Source organism: Schistocerca cancellata, chromosome 1, assembly GCF_023864275.1.
Source record: "Schistocerca cancellata isolate TAMUIC-IGC-003103 chromosome 1, iqSchCanc2.1, whole genome shotgun sequence".
Classification (NCBI taxonomy): domain Eukaryota; kingdom Metazoa; phylum Arthropoda; class Insecta; order Orthoptera; family Acrididae; genus Schistocerca; species Schistocerca cancellata.
Genome location: NC_064626.1, coordinates 760,370,167 through 760,387,797, shown reverse-complemented (window position 1 = coordinate 760,387,797; position 17,631 = coordinate 760,370,167). Strand labels below are relative to the sequence as shown.

The window sequence follows — 17,631 nt, the reverse complement described above, 5'->3', positions numbered from 1 at the left end:
GGTGGGCGTACTTTAGATGAGGAGGTGAGAAGCCAAGGGGTATAAGTGACATTTTCAGAAAAAATGAGTTAAGTGCAGAAATGGGTTCCTAAAATATGTAAAGTTATGGTGGCCAAGAAGTACAAGTGCATCTCTGTCTGGTGCTGCAATCTGGTGGTAGAAAATTTAACTACTTGCAGAAACACGTGTATTGTTTGGCGGCCAAGGGGTATATGTGAAGCGGCAATAATGGTGGTGCGCGTGTGTGTGAATGCGGTGTTACTGTTACGAAGTGAAGTTCATTGTTTCATTGCATATACGTGATAAAACAAAATTCGTTTACTATCTTCCATCAATAAATACGAATATTAATATTATTTTTGTTATAATTTGGACATAAAATACGAGAGAGAACAGTAACAATGACATCTCCAGAAGGGGACTTTTCTGACAGCTCCGAAGGTGAGTAATCAAGTACACCATTAATATTATTGTCTCATGTTTAAATAAAACACTTCAAAAAGACATATATTTTATATTTAAGTTGAAAAGCTGTTGATATTATTTGCTAGAATGAGGCCCCGCCCTCCCCCCCCCCCCCCCTTGTCTTTTTTTAAAAATTAAAAAAAAAAAAAATTGCTCTAGACCAGACAGATGATGATATTTCATATGAACCAGAAGTAGATAGTGTTGATACTGACTCCAGGGAGAACTCAAGTGATGAAGGTAATTTTCTATAATTGATGCAATATCAGCAGTAAACTAAGTTACAGTTTTGTAAAAATTTTCCTGGCACAGTAGCTCCTTTCTTCTGATTGATATTTCTCGGTGGAATTCAGAGTGAATTGTGCTGTTTTCTGCTTGCAGATGCTGCCAAACGTAGTAAGCAACTGATTATAAGATTTATTCATTAATTCCACATTCATTAACACTATTCAGAACTACATTACTTTGACAGTGAATATCTGTATAATATTATGCTTCCATGAAGCTTTGTTACTGCCGTGCATCGTTAATTTCTACCATAATGAATTATTAATGTGAAGTTAACAGTACTACACAGAATTCTCCCCCTCATCTTTCCTCACCCCACAGCCATGTTGGTGCATTTTTTTGTTCACATTTTCACCTTGCTGCCCAGAAAAGTTTTACAACCTGTGTATTTGCCATTAACTAACAAATAATGAGAAATCAAAACAACTTTCATTACCTGAAAAAGTGAAACTAAACAGGTTAACGTACTGCTCTATGCTTCTTCATTTCTGATGAAAGTGAGGTAAACTGTGGAGGGCACAAAGCTTCTAAGAGAGTAAAGCATGTGGGGAGAAAAAAAAACATGAAGGACTTGTTTATGGAAAAGAGTAGTACCATCTACAAAACGTAATGAAGGTAAAGAATATGTGGATCGCAAAGGGAAGTTGCTCAAAGAAAGAAAGGTAAGAGTGTACAATCACAACTGCCGATTCAAGTGCAATCAAAACATCTGTCAACAAACAAGACAGGAAGTATTTAATGAATATTGAAGTCTTGGTAACTGGGACTTGCAGACGTCCTTCTTATACTCTTCTGTTACTGTCAGTGAGCCAAATAGAAGGAAAGGAATTGCTACAAAAAGAAAATCTATTAGTTGCCAATATTCTCTACAGGGCAAAAGAGTTTGCAAAATGTTCTTTATGAGGACCCTAGATGTGTCTAACAAGAGAGTACCAAACGTGGTACAAAAGAAACCACTTCAACTACAAATATTTCACATAAGGACAAGCGAGGCCATAAAACCCCTGGAAATAAGATTGATGAAGCTAAAGTAGGTCTTATAAAGGAACACATCAAAAGTTTTCCAAAGTACAGTAGCCACTATTCACGCCAAAAAGCACCTAATAAGAAATATCTGGCAGGAAACCTCAACCTCAAGAAAATGTATCAGCTTTATAAGGAGTTTTGTGAAGAAAAGGAAACAGAGCCAGCACGGGAAAGCTTTTACCGCCATGTTTTTAACACATGCTTTAATCTTAGTTTCCACAGGCCATATACAGACACACGTGCTACATGTGACAAGCTGCAAAATACCATTGATCATGGATTGCTTGACGAAAAACATGGTGCTCTTGTTGAAAAGGAACTCCATCTACGGAAAGCAGAAAGTGCTCAGAAACAAGTGGTGGATGCAAGAAATCTGGTTGCTAAAGATGCTCGGCATGTGGCTGTATGTTTTGTCTTACAGGAAATGCTCCCAACACTAGTTCTGACATGTTCACAAGCTTATTACTCACAACAGTTGTGGACTTATAGTTTGTGTGTACATGATTTAGGTTCAGGAAAAGCCTTCATGTTTATGTGGCATGAGGGTCAAGCTTCACGAGGATGTCAAGAGATAATGTCTTGCCTACTGAAATTTATTAACAGTTTGCCACCGACCATCACGCATCTCACTGCATTTAGTGACAATGCAGGAGGACAAAACAAAAGTCAACACACAGTGAAATTTTGGCTCTATATAGTCAACAACACTCACATTCAGATCTTTGACCGTAAGTTTCTACTTTGTGGCCATTCATTTAATGATTGTGACAGAAACTTTGGAATTATTGAGCGCAGTAGAAAAATTTCACAAGGGGTATTTACGTAATCGCCAAGGTGTCAAGACATTTTGAGGTAGTGAAAATGGTGACAAGGATTTTGTCACACTATATGTGATTGAACCATTTTTTTCTAAAATCTGTAAAAGGAAATCAAAAAATGCAGTGGTTGCACTTCAAAAAAGGTGAACCAAGGACATTGTTTTACAAATGTTCAGATACTCCCAAGACTAACTCACAGAACAACTCCGCCAAAAATTAAGGGAAAAAAGTACAAAGACTGACTGAACCTTCTACCATTTGTGCCTCCTGTGCATCACAGTTTTTACACAGAACTCAGTTCTGCACTCCATCCACAAGAGGAAAGAAATCGATTAATCTACAAGAGAAACTAATAAGTGTCAGCCCTTGTCAGCAGCATGTGCAGCACACCATCAAGAGCAGTCGATAACAGAGAGTGATAACTTGGAAGGTGAAAATAACAATATTTTTGACAGTGATTCAGATTAAGAATGCAGTAATAGAAGAAAATTTTTATAGTTGTTTCCATTACTTTCTTAACTTATTTTTTTTTAATCAAAAGGAAAGATTATCCATTTTCAGTTTTTCTATAATTTGCAAAGTAACTTTTTTCTAGATTTTTCAACATTAATTATTACTCTATTTAATGTGCATTATGTATTATGATTCATAGTAAACTAAATAATTTGAAAATTCTTTTAATATTTCTTTGAGATCATACCTTTCTAACTCTCACTTGGAAGCCAAGGGGTACAAGTGACAGGTGTCATCAAATTATCAATGACATTGTTAAATGACTAAATTTTTTGCTGTAGAAATATGAGGGAAATAAACATAAAACTATATCTTCAAATGATATTAAGTTTTTCCCAAAACCCAAACTCAAAAGCTTCCCAGGTGTGATGTGGTTTCCAGAAGCAATAATAGGTGAACCATTTCAAGATGATGCTAATCTGAGTGAAGAATTATTAAAAAAGGGGAATCAGAAACAAAATATTTTATACCTAGAGTAAGTGGTTACATAAAAGATGTATCAGTCATTATTATTTTAGTCTGGAAATGAATCGTGTTATTCACTAAAATTTCCTGAAAGATAATAACCTACTAAATAAGTTTCCAAGGTTGCCTTTACTGGAATGAAAATAATGGGAATCACTGGAACACTAGATAAACTGGTTAGGGTAGAATTACTGGTAACATTTAGTGTTTGTGATTATACTTCTGAACATCCAGTGTTTCTTGGAACGAAACTAAATGTTCCTATTTTATTGGGTATAGATTGGCTAGCTGAGAGTAAGGTATCACTAGATTTCAATGAAAGTAAGGTGACCTTTATCAAGAGAACATAAGGAAGCTACACTTGGAATTGGAACCAGTCATGTCAAAAGCATAAGAGTAAGACTAATAGCAGTAGCATTTCTGCTAGATGAATGTGTAAATAACTATCAACAAGTTAGGTATTGAGCAAGAAAATACAGTGAAACAAGAAGACATATCCAGTAAATCTACATATCGTAATAAGTATGAACGACATGCACTACTATCGTTAATATCAAAACGCAAAATACTTTTTTTTTCTTTACAACTAAGTATATTGAAACATTTTAAATGTACGTTAAAGATAAAACCAAATGAACTATTCTATGTTAAGGATGCATTGTGAAAGAAAACTGAAATATGGGGATTACTGAAACTTCTGATAGCTGTTACAATAATACATAAATAGTGGTTAAGAAACCAGATTGGTCTTTATGTTTAGTGTCAGAGTGCCAGTACTTTAAATAGAATCATTGAGGCAGAGAGGATCAGGTCTCCAATTATAGATAATTATTAGCTAGGTTTTGCAGAAGCCAGATATATTAGTACAATGAAAGTTACGACTACTAGCAGCTACCATTAGCCACAAAATCTAGAAAACATACAGCAGTTGTATTTGAAGATAGATGTTATCTTAAGGACTTGGTTCTTGGAACTGAATGTATGGATCTGTATTTATAACAGCATTACACAAAACTGTTGTACAGTTTGTTAAAGATAAAATATTAATTGGGGAAGTTTGGTACAGATTTATTGATGACATTTTCATGATCTGGACTCACAGTGAAGAACAACTCCAGAATTTCCTCTCCAACCTAAACTCCTTTGGTTCCATCAGATTCACCTGGTCTTACTCTAAATCCCATGCCACTTTCCTTGACGTTGACCTCCACCTGTCCAATGGCCAGCTTCACACATCTGTCCACATCAAACCCACCAACAAGCAACAGTACCTCCATTATGACAGCTGCCACCCATTCCACATCAAACGGTCCCTTCCCTACAGCCTAGGTCTTCGTGGCAAACGAATCTGCTCCAGTCCGGAATCCTTGAACCATTACACCAACAACCTGAAAACAGCTTTTGCATCCCGTAACTACCCTTCCGATCTGGTACAGAAGCAAATAACCAGGGCCACTTCCTCATCTCCTCAAACCCGGAACCTCCCACAGAACCACCCCAAAAGTGCCCCACTTGTGACAGGATACTTTCCGGGACTGGATCAGATTCTGAATGTGTCTCTCCAGCAGGGATACGACTTCCTCAAATCCTGCCCTGAAATGAGATCCATCCTTCATGAAATCCTCCCCACTCCACCAAGAGTGTCTTTCCGCCGTCCACCTAACCTTCATCCCTATGAAATCCCCAAACCACCTTCCCTACCCTCTGGCTCCTACCCTTGTAAGCACCCCCGGTGTAAAACCTGTCCCATGCACCCTCCCACCACCACCTACTCCAGTCCTGTAACCCGGAAGGCGTACACGATCAAAGGCAGAGCCACGTGTGAAAGCACCCACGTGATTTACCAACTGACCTGCCTACACTGTGAAGCCTTCTATGTGGGAATGACCAGCAACAAACTGTCCATTCACATGAATGGACACAGGCAGACAGTGTTTGTTGGTAATGAGGATCACCCTGTGGCTAAACATGCCTTGGTGCACGGCCAGCACATCTTGGCACAGTGTTACACCGTCCAGGTTATCTGGATACTTCCCACTAACACCAACCTGTCAGAACTCCGGAGATGGGAACTTGCCCTTCAGCATATCCTCTCTTCTCGCTATCCGCCAGGCCTCAATCTCTGCTAATTTCAATTTGCCGCCGCTCATACCTCACCTGTCTTTCAACTACATCTTTGCCTCTGTACTTCCGCCTCGACTGACATCTCTGCCCAAACTCTTTGCCTTTACAAATGTCTGCTTGTGTCTGTGTATATGCGGATGGATATGTGTGTGTGTGTGTGTGTGTGTGTGTGTGTGTGTGTGCGCGTGCGCGCGCGAGTGTATACCTGTCCTGTTTTCCCCCTAAGGTAAGTCTTTCCGCTCCCGGGATTGGAATGACTCCTTACCCTCTCCCTTAAAACCCACATCCTTTCGTCTTTCCCTCTCCTTCCCTCTTTCCTGACGAAGCAACCGTTTGTTGCAAAAGCTTGAATTTTGTGTGTATGTTTGTGTTTGTTTGTGTGTCTATCGACCTGCCAGCGCTTTTGTTTGGTAAGTCTCATCATCTTTGTTTTTAGATATAAAATATTAATTTGTAGAGATGATTTAATCATAACATCCAAGGCTTAGGAAATTGAAAACTGGAAACAGAATTTCATTGTCAGGGATACTTTTTGGGTAAAAAAATTATATATATCACAGTTCATGGCAAACACAGTGATTATTCCCCGCCACACATCGTCTTACCATATTTCCAAGCACAAATGAACTTACAATATCCTGTGTTTAAGCTGATATAGTTTGGTTCTGAATGTATATTAAGTGCTTGTTCTTACCAATCAGTATTTCTCTAATTGTCTAGTACTAATGTAGGATAAGTGTATTATTAAGGAGGTATTTTTAAATTTTCAGAAAATGCCACATCGTCGTAGATATCAATATAAGCCAGAAAACTTCTGTCACATTTGTGGGAAGCTCACCTTTGTCAGAGATAGGAAGGAAATTTCAGCAGTCATAAAGAATAGAGGTTGGAGACCAAGTTAAAGAATGGGCATGACATTTCTGTTGTGGTACATGTTACTGCAAACTAATTCAGTGGTGGAAAGGTGAAGAGAATGTGGCATTGTTCACTGTGGCCTTGTGTGGAGGGAACCAAAGGATGATTGTTATTAAGGAGAAAAAAAAGGAGAGAGAAATTAATTTTAATGCACCCACACTTAAGATTGGTGTTGGCAGTACCAGAGAGCTCTGACCTTGAGTGACTTATACCATATGCATCAGTCACCTGACTGTACACAGTTGGAGGGAAGCAGGGAAAGTGTACAGACATATTTACTGTGCCCAACATGGATCTTAAGTTGCAGTAGCACACATCAATTGGATTTTCTGTTTTTCTTGAAAAAAGTCTTATCACAAACATTGGAAATGTTGCAGCAAGCTCACAAAGAGCAACCCATGAGGAAAACACAAGTTTTTTGAGTGGCATAACAATTTCAGGGTATGTGACCACGCCCCAGAAGGCCCTCAACTTCGAAAATTGAAACAAATGTCAACACAATTGATGTCATGTTGCGAGAAGACAGTCTTTTATCACTAACAAAGATTGCAGAGAGTATGAACATATCCAACGGATTGATTGATGGCATTGTATGAACAAGTAGGGTACAGAAAAGTTGCAGCAAAGTGGGTGCCTCATGAGATCAGTGATGAACAGAAGGCTCACCATGTGATGGTGTGTCAGTGATGAAAGGGAAGGCTTCAGTGAGAACCATATTTTTTTGGACAAAGTCATCATATGCAATGAATCTAGGTTTCATCATACGACCCAGAGATAAAACAAGACAGTGTCAAATAGAAACATCCTTCAAGTCCCAGAACTAAAAAGGCCAATGTTCAACCAAGTGCAAGAAAAGTCATGCATCTTATCTTCTTCAATAAGCAAGGGACTCTGGTGTTGGAAGGCACAGAAATTGAAAGCGTGCCAAAGGGTATGGATCTGGAAACCCACTAGGGGTCTCTGTGCTCCGGCGCATACCTGCACTGTGAGCCTCACTGTGCGAGTGCACCACTCTCCGTACCACGTGAAGTCCGCGGCCAATTGCATTTCCTGCAGAAATGTATTTAAGCGGCCGCACGGCGCTGCACCGGCAGTCTGGTACTCGCCATAGTTAGCAAGTGCATCTCGGCCATACTGTGTTCTAGTTCCATGTGTTGAGATACATCCTGTTGTCATTTGTACTGTTCCTGCGTTGTCGTTGTCTCGCAATGTTTATCACCTCAGTTCTCACTTGCTTGCCTCGTGTTGTTTCCTGGTCGGTTGTAGTGTCTGTCGTCCCCTACTTGTTCGTCTGTCCTGTTTGTTCATTGTTAGTGATACCTCCACTGCCTGGCAGCTTTGCGTCTCCATTTTCTGCCTTGCACTGCTCACCAGTCGCTCACGACTATAATAATCACAGTTTATCATCACGTGTTGAATGGGCAACATACTGTTCATGCGAATTACTATTGTGACTTATTGAAGAGGCCATTGAGGAGGAAAATTGCAACAAAAAGACTACACCTTGCTCAAATGGGATGGATCCTTCATCAGGACAATGCACCAGCTCATTGCGCTATCAAGGTTCAATAAACAATCACTGAATTAGGCATTGAGGTGACACTGTATCAACATTATTCACCGAAGCTAGAACTGTGTGATCTCCACCTATATCCTGCAATCAACAAAGAGTTTCGGGATCATTATTTTCAAAGTGATCGAGAGCTAAACGATCAGATTTTGGGTGTACTGAACAGACTATCAAAAAGGGGCTTCAGGGAGTGTTTTGAACAATGGACTGAATGCTGGAATCATTGTATTGTGTCCGAAGGAGATTACTTAGAGATCTATAATGGAATTTGAATAAAAGTGAGCAGTATTTTTCACTAAATAAATAAACAAATAAATCCAATTTTGTTTTGACACCCCTCATATTTCTGTCTAACAAAAATTCGAGGTTTACTAAAAAAAATATCAAAGAGGCACACTGTTTATCCCGATGTGCTTCAGCGAGAGTGCCAGTGCAGCATTCTGACAGCTGTCCAGTTCCTTCAAGAACTCCAGATCAAATTCGGAGTAACAGTCAAGTAAGTAGCGTTGAAGAAATATTGTGTACTACAACAGAAGATCCTATATATCACTGTGCGAGTCATCACCGTATTTACTAACACATCAGATTTAAATGATGTAATGTGCGATCTAAGACTGAGTAAACAAAAGGCATAACTGATTGGTTTGAAATTACAAGAGTATAATCTATTTGACCAAAGTACAAAAATCACTGGGTTTAGGCACAGGTAACATGTCTTTATTTTTTATTTTGCAGCTAACGAAGTGCTGATATTTTGTGTTAATGTTACTTGCCTATTGAAGGTGCTAAATTTCACCTACAGTTCACAGGGTGTTTTGCTCCACAGTGTAAATAAAATGCTCTCTGTTTCAGCTGCATATGCCAGCTTGACTAAAGAGAATTATGAATTTTTGCAAAGGATGCTAAATTCATAACAATACAATGAATATAAAGGGAAAATATGTCGATTTCAAAGTAATTGCTATGATATTGGGAATGCAACAAGGCTACACAAAATATGTATACTTTCTTTGCGAGTGGGACAGTCTTGACAGAAATTCTCAGTACATGAAAAAGAAATAGTAGAGGAAGTGGACGAAAAGAATGTGCAGTGTGAAAGTCTGGTAGCTCCTGAAGGTGAACTACTTCCACCACATCACATCAAATTTGTCCTAATGAAACAGTTCGTAAAGGCCATGGATTCAACAGGCGGTGGATTTGCATGTCTAAAGGAAAGTGTATTTGTGGGCCCCGCAAATCAATGAGCTGCAGAAAGATGCAAATTTTGAAGCATGTGTAACTGTCAAAGAAAAGAGATCATGGGAGTGTTTCAAGATTGTATCATAAACTTCGTCAGAAGAAGAGGAGCTAGCAACTACAAAGGTATGGTGAATGACATGATCAAAACGTACCAAGGTCTGGGGTGCAATCTGTCTCTGAAGGTACCTATGAAGGACCCTCATCTGGACAACTTCACAGAGAGTTGTTGTGACTCATCAGATGAACATGGCAAAAGATTCCATAAAGATATTTCTACAGTAGAAAGGAATTATGAAAGGGAAGTGCGTATCTCCTATGCCAGCAGAATATTGCTGTACTATCATTTGAGAGAGCAACAATTTTCAGTACAAGAAAAAAAAAAAGTGGCATGCATTACTATATGATGGCTCATTTTTTGTCAATTTTCTGTAACTCCCTATGTGAAATAAATGCTACAAAGCATGATTAATGTGACGGACATAATAACATCATTAAAAAAACTGTCTTGAATTTCAGCTAATGTGTTCTGCACTACATCAGAAACATAAAGAAAAAGAAAATTGAGAGTACTCATAAACCATCCCTGACAGAAATAAACTAAGAACAGGTTTGAATTACACACTCAAAGTAAAACTATGAACACAATGTATTTTTTCAGAAACAGAAAAAAATTTTCTATTTTACTTTATTTATTTATTTTTCAGATACAGGTCCCCACAGTCGTTTAATGAGCAAAGTAAGAGCATATGGACTATCAGACCAATTGTGTGATTGGATTGAAGAGATCCTAGATAACAGAACGCAGCAGGTCGTTCTCAATGGAGAGAAGTCTACCGAAGTAAGAGTGATTTCAGGTGTGCCGCAGGGGAGTGTCGTAGGACCGTTGCTATTCACAATATACATAAATGACCTTGTGGATGACATCGGAAGTTCACTGAGGCTTTTTGCGGATGATGCTGTGGTATATCAAGAGGTTGTAACAATGGAAAATTGTACTGAAATGCAGGAGGATCTGCAGCGGATTGACGCATGGTGCAGGGAATGGCAATTGAATCTCAATGTAGACAAGTGTAATGTGCTGCGAATACATAGAAAGAAAGATCACTTATCATTTAGCTACAATACAGCAGGTCAGCAACTGTAAGCAGTTAATTCCATAAATTATCTGGGAGTAGGCATTAGAAGTGATTTAAAATGGAATGATCATATAAAGTTGATCGTCGGTAAAGCAGATGCCAGACTGCGATTCATTGGAAGAATCCTAAGGAAATGCAATCCGAAATCAAAGGAAGTAGGATACAGTACGCTTGTTCGCCCACTGCTCGAATAATGCTCAGCAGTGTGGGATCCTTACCAGATAGGGTTGATAGAAGAGATAGAGAAGATCCAACGGAGAGCAGTGCGCTTCGTTACAGGATCATTCAGTAATCGCGAAAGCATTACGGAGATGATAAACAAACTCCAGTGGAAGACACTGCAGGAGAGATAGATGCTCAGTAACTCGGTATGGGCTTTTGTTGAAGTTTCGATAACATACCTTCACCGAGGAGTCAAGCAGTATATTGCTCCCTCCTACGTGTATCTCGCAAAGAGACCATGAGGATAAAATCAGAGAGATTAGAGCCCACACAGAGGCATACCGACAATCCTTTCCACGAACAATACGAGACTGGAATAGAAGGGAGAACCGACTGAGATACTCAAGGTACCCTGCGCCACACACCGAGAGCTGGCTTGCAGAGTATGGATGTAGATTTAGATGTAGAAGAGGATGAACTAGATTGTATTCGCAAGAAATTACCATTAAGTTGTCTTAAGTCACAATTCAGAAGAGAAGTGAAATTTTTGGGACATACACACACCAAAAAAAAAGTTTTGCATCACCTTGGTTCTTAGAGTTCTGGAACCTGTACAGAAAATTCAAATATAAATCAACATAAACATCATTTCCAACCTTTTTATTGCTCATGAAAACCACACATTGTATGTTGTTCCACCATACAGCAAGACCTCCAGAGGCAGTGGTCCAGACTGCTGTACACACCAGTACCTCTAATACCCAGCAGCACATCAACTTGCATTAATGCATACCTGTATTCATCATTGCATACTATCCACAAGTTCATCAAGGCACTGTTGGTCCAGATTGTCCCACTCCTCAATAGCAATTAGGTGTAGATCCCTCAGACTGGTTGGTGGGTCACGTCGTCCACAAACAGCCCTTTTCAATCTATCCCAGCCATGTTTGGTAGGGTTCATGTCCGGAGAACGTGCTGGCCACTCTAGTCGGGCGACGTTGTTCCTGAAGGGAGTCATTCGCAAGATGTGCGCGATGGGGGCGCGAATTGCCGTCCATGAAAATGAATGCGTTCCCAATATGCCAGGATGGCATTCACATATCATACAGCCATTATCCTCCCCCCCACAAACCATAGACCTTGCTGTTGGTGGGGAGGCTTGCATGCCTCAGCGATACAGATAGCTGTGCCTTAGGTGCAACCACAATACAGGGTTATCTGTTGACAGGACAGACAAACGTATGGTTCCTGAAGAGGGGCAGCAACCTTTTCAGTAGTTGCAGGGGCAACAGTCTGGATGTTTGACTGATCTGGCCTTGTAACACTAAACAAAATGTCCTTGCTGTGCTGGTACTGCAAATGGCTGAAAGCAAGGAGAAACTATGGCCATAATTTTTCCCGAGGGCATGCAGATTTCCTGTATGGATAAATGATGATGGCGTCCTCTTGGGTAAAATATTCTGGAGGTAAAATAGTCCCCCATTCGGATCTCCGGGCGGGGACTACTCAAGAGGATGTCGTTATCAGGAGAAAGAAAACTGGCGTTCTACGGATCGGACCGTGGAATGTCAGATCCCTTAATTGGGCAGGTAGGTTAGAAAATTTAAAAAGGGAAATGGGTAGGTTAAAGTTGGATATAGTGGGAATTAGTGAGGTTCGGTGGCCGGAGGAACAAGACTCCTGGTCGGGTGAATACAGAGTTATAAATACAAAATCAAATAGGGGTAATGCAGGAGTAGGTTTAATAATGAATAAAACAATAGGAATGCGGGTAAGCTATGACAAACAGCACAGCGAACGCATTGTTGTGGCCAAGAAGCCCACGCCTATGACAGTAGTACAGGTCTACATGCCAACTAGCTCTGCAGATGATGAAGAAATTGAAGAAATGTATGCTGAGATAAAAGAAATTATTCAGATAGTGAAGGGAGGCGAAAACTTAATAGTCATGGGTGACTGGAATTCGATAGTAGGAAAAGGAAGAGAAGGAAACGTAGTAGGTGAATATGGATTGTGGGTAAGAAATGAAAGAGGAAGCCGCCTGGTGGAATTTTGCACAGAGCACAACTTAAATCATAGCTAATACTTGGTTCAAGAATCATAAAAGAAGGTTGTATACATGGAAGAAGCCTGGAGATACTGACAGGTTTCACAAAGATTATTTAATGGTAAAGACAGAGATTTAGGAACCAGGTTTTAAATTGTAAGACATTTCCAGGGGCAGATGTGGACTCTGACCACAATCTATTGGTTATGAACTGTAGTTAAAAATGAAGAAACTGCAAAAAAGTGGGAATTTAAGAAGATGGTCCTGGATAAACTGACTAAACCAGAGGTTGTACAGAGTTTCAGGGAGAGCATAAGGGAACAATTGACAAGAATGGGGGAAGGAAATACAGTAGGAGAAGAGTGGGTAGCTTTGAGGGATGAAATGGTGACGGGAGCAGAGGATCATGTAGGTAAAAAGACGAGGGCTAGTAGAAATCCTTGGGTAACAGAGGATATATTGAATTTAATTGATGAAAGGAGAAAATATAAAAATGCAGTAAATGAAGCAGGCAAAAAGGAATACAAACGTCTCAAAAATGAGATTGACAGGAAGTGCACAATGGCTAAGCAGGCATGGCTAGAGGACAAATGTAAGGATGTAGAGGCTTATCTCACTAGGGGTAAGATAGATACTGCCTACAGGAAAATTATAGAGACCTTTGGAGGAAAGGGAACCACTTCTATGAATATCAAGAGCTCAGATGGAAACCCAGTACTAAGCAAAGAAAGGAAAGCGGAAAGGTGGAAGGAGTATATAGAGGGTCTATACAAGGGTGATGTACTTGAGGGCAATGTTATAGAAATGGAAGAAGATGTAGATGAAGATAAATGGGAGATATGATACTGCGCGAAGAGTTTGATAGAACACTGAAATACCTGAGTCGAAACAAAGCCCCAGGGGTAGATAACATTCCATTAGAACTACTGACAGCCTTGGGAGAGCCAGTCCTGACAAAACTCTACCATCTGGTGAGCAAAATGTATGAAACAGGCGAAATACCCTCAGACTTCAAGAAGAATACAGTAATTCCAATCCCAAAGAAAGCAGGTGTTGACAGGCGTGACAATTACCGAACTATCAGTTTAATAAGTCACGGCTGCAAAATACTAACGCGAATTCTTTACAGACAAATGGTAAAACTGGGAGAAGCTAACCTCGGGGAAGATCAGTTTGGATTCCGTAGAAATATGGGAACACGTGAGGCAATACTGACCTTACTACTTATTTTAGAAGCTAGATTAAGAAAAGGCAAACTTACGTTTCTAGCATTTGTAGACTTAGAGAAAGCTTTTGACAATGTTGACTGGAATACTCTCTTTCAAATTCTGAAGGTGGCATGGGTAAAATATAGGGAGCGAAAGGCTATTTACAATTTGTACAGAAACCAGATGGCAGTTGTAAGAGTCAAGGGACATGAAAGGGAAGCAGTGGTTGGAAAAGGATTGAGACAGGATTGTAGCCTCTCCCCAATGTTATTCAGTCTGTATATTGAGCAAGCGGTAAAGGAAACAAAAGAAAATTTGGAATAGGTATTAAAATCCATGGAGAAGAAATAAAAACTTTGAGGTTCACCGATGACGTAATTCTGTCAGAGACAGCAAAGGACTTGGAAGAGCAGTTGAACGGAATGGACAGTGTCTTGAAAGGAGGATATAAAATGAACATCAACAAAAGCAAAACGAGGATAATGGAATGTAGTCGAATTAAGTCGGGTGATGCTGAGGGAATTACATTAGGAAATGAGACACTTAAAGTAGTAAAGGAGTTTGGCTATTTGGGGAGCAAAATAACTGATGATGGTCGAAGTAGAGAGGATATAAAATGTAGACTGGCAATGGCAAGGAAAGCGTTTCTGAAGAGGAGAAATTTGTTAACATAAAGTATAGATTTAAGTGTCAGGAAGTTGTTTCTGAAAGTATTTGTATGGAGTGTAGCCGTGTATGGAAGTGAAACATGGTCGATAAATAGTATGTACAAGAAGAGAATAGAAGCTTTTGAAATGTGGCGCTACGAAGAATGCTGAAGATTCGATGGGTAGATCACATAACTAATGACGAGGTACTAAATTGGATTGGGGAGAAGAGGAGTTTGTGGCACAACTTGACTAGGAGAAGGGATTGGTTGGTGCGACATGTTCTGAGGCATCAAGGGATCATCAATTTAGTATTGGAGGGCAGCGTGGAGGGTAAAAATCGTAGAGGGAGACCAAGAGATGAATACACTAAGCAGATTCAGAAGGATGTAGGCTGCAGTAGGTACTGGGAGATGATGAAGCTTGCACAGGATAGAGTAGCATGGAGAGCTGCATCAAACCAGTCTCAGGACTGAAGACCACAACAACAACAACAACAATAACAACAGCCGTTATGGTGCCTTCCATGACCACCAGTGGTGTACATCGGCCCTACATAATCTGCAACAGATGGATACTAGTAATGACACAGAAAACTGACCGTTTGGTTTGTAAGTGGTTAATTTACTCATCGCAGAAAAACAAGCACTTGCCACAGTATGATCATTTAAAATGTTTAAGTACTTATATTCTGGAACTGAAACAGTAGCACATACAGTCTATAGTCTTATCTTTTCTATTATGAACAAAACTTTAATTTTTCTGCATTATATGTAGGCAACAACGTTGTGCCAGATGCATTAACTCGGCTACCATTAGGTTTCTAAGAAGACAAAGATGTGAAAGAGGTTATTTATCTGTTTAGTTCGTAAAAAAAATAGTAAATATGAATGTGGGAGTTGGATTTGGCACTGTCTGAGGCTTGTGATACTATGCCCAGTCATGACCAAATCTAATACAGCATACTTATTTTGCCATAAAAACAAGAGATAAGTAATTGTCTTTGTATCACAATCCATTTGTTTCAGTTATAATCACTGGATGGAACATTTTTTTGTAATTATCAATAACTTTTGTAATTGTAGTTTGTGAATTTCCTACATGCAACTATAGATCAGTTGTTAGCAAGAGTAAATAAGACCCACAAGAAATCGTGTGGGAGGTCCAGTATGCTGTAAGATCTTGAGCAGCAGTCTGTTACATAATAAACTGAATACCTGAAACAAAAGATGGCTTTTCATGTCATTTGAGAACCATGGTGTTCTGGCCCATTTTCACTTAAGAAACTTTACAGGAAACAACTGCAGTAAAGCAGTGAAATGAAGATAAGTTCTGGTCAACATTTATTATTTTGAACAGACCGAGTTATATCCACCAGATTTCAAGAACATTTATTTCAGCTACCATTGACGAAATCAATATTTAGTAAATACATTTACTTTGAAATAATTTCTGTTGACATCATTTATCCCCAGCAAGGGTGTTACACCACAGTATGGTGGAACGAACTGGGATAGTAGTTTAATTTGGGTCAGAGTGCTCAGGTCAGCCATTTATAACATCAAGACTGAAAGACAAATTTATTTGGAAAACAAACTTTTTGACTGGACACCGAAGCATTCTGGAATTAAAAAAATGCAAGGATGAGGAAATTGTACTGTAGAACTGAGAGTACAGCAGCTACAATCAAATTGGAGATCGCGGCAACCGTGGTACACTGGTGGACGAGATAGCAAAATTTGATACAAGATAACAGACAGTTGAAAATAATGTTAGTGGTGTAGAATCAGAAGGGGAAATAGTAGGTTGAGATGCAGACAGTATTTGTTCGGTTATGAGGAGATAGATGGCAATAGTAATCATCATCGTGAGAATTTCCTGCCAGCGAGCTGGCTAGGAACTCTGTGAATGATATGCCTCCATTGGTTTTTGACCTGGTATAGCTTTTCTCTCTCCACTACATCCCATGTTACTCCTCTGTTCTTGAGATCTTCCTTAACTTGGTCTATCCATCTCTTTCTAGGCCACCCAATTGGTCTTCCTGGTACCTCCATCTCCAAATACTGGCATGGAATTCGAGTAGGGTGCATTTGCTTCACATGACACACTTCAATCTCAGAGCACTCATTCTCTCCTCTGTAGTCAATGTCACCTGCAGGTCTCTCCTTACATAATCATTCCTGACTCTGTGTCTCCTAGTTTTTTCTAGAGCTGACCTAAGGAACTTCATTTCACATGCTTGTACTTGACTCTCTTCTCTCTTATTTATGACACAGGCCTCTAGACTATACATCATGATTGGCAGGAGATAAGTTTTATACTTAGTCTGTTTGGCTCTCTGAGGGACTTCCTTGTCCCAGATTAGATTTCGTACTTGGTGGAAGAAGCTAGATCCTTTTGTTATTCTGTTTAAGACTTCTAGTTTGGAAATTCCATCATGTGATATGATGCTGCCCAGTTAATTGAAGCTTTTCACACATTCAACATTCTCCCCCTCTAGTATGATGTGACAAGGTGTGGGTGTCCTGCTCATTTTCATTGCCACTGCCTTGTTCCTACTCTCAGTTAACTAGAATTTTTTAAATTTTGTGTTCCAGTAATCTAGTCTCCTCCGAACCTCCATTTCTATCTCTCCCCAAATGGTGATGTCATCAGCAAAAATAAAAATGTTGAAATCTTCATTTTCTTCTTCCTTGATTTCTTTCATGATTGTATCCATAAGTGTACTGAACACCTCTCTTTGTCTTAAACCATTTTGATCTTCCACCTCCTACTTGTACACTGCTCTCTCAACCACCATACAGCATCTGGACTTTTTTAATTAATGAATCAGGAAAATTATGTTTTTTCAAGCATTCCCATATTTTATCCCTTGGTACACTGTCATATGCTTTTTCCAAATCCACAAATACTATTATCAAGTCCTTTCCTTTTTCCCAATATTTCTCGATTAACTGACCGAGGGAGAAAATGAGATGTATTGTTCCCCTATTTCTTCTGAACCCATG

The 17,631-nt window shown here is 39.5% G+C and overlaps 1 protein-coding gene across 1 annotated transcript; it reads left to right on the top strand.

Annotated features, from left to right (window-relative positions):
* The first annotated feature begins 401 nt into the window (after nucleotides 1–401).
* On the top strand, nucleotides 402–3,063 carry LOC126100836 (uncharacterized). The gene is made up of 3 exons (XM_049911529.1): nucleotides 402–441; nucleotides 625–705; nucleotides 1,680–3,063. Exons 1-3 carry the CDS (start codon nucleotides 402–404, stop codon nucleotides 2,603–2,605), a joined length of 1,047 nt encoding a protein of 348 aa, XP_049767486.1. The 3' UTR covers nucleotides 2,606–3,063.
* The last annotated feature ends 14,568 nt before the right edge of the window (nucleotides 3,064–17,631 follow it).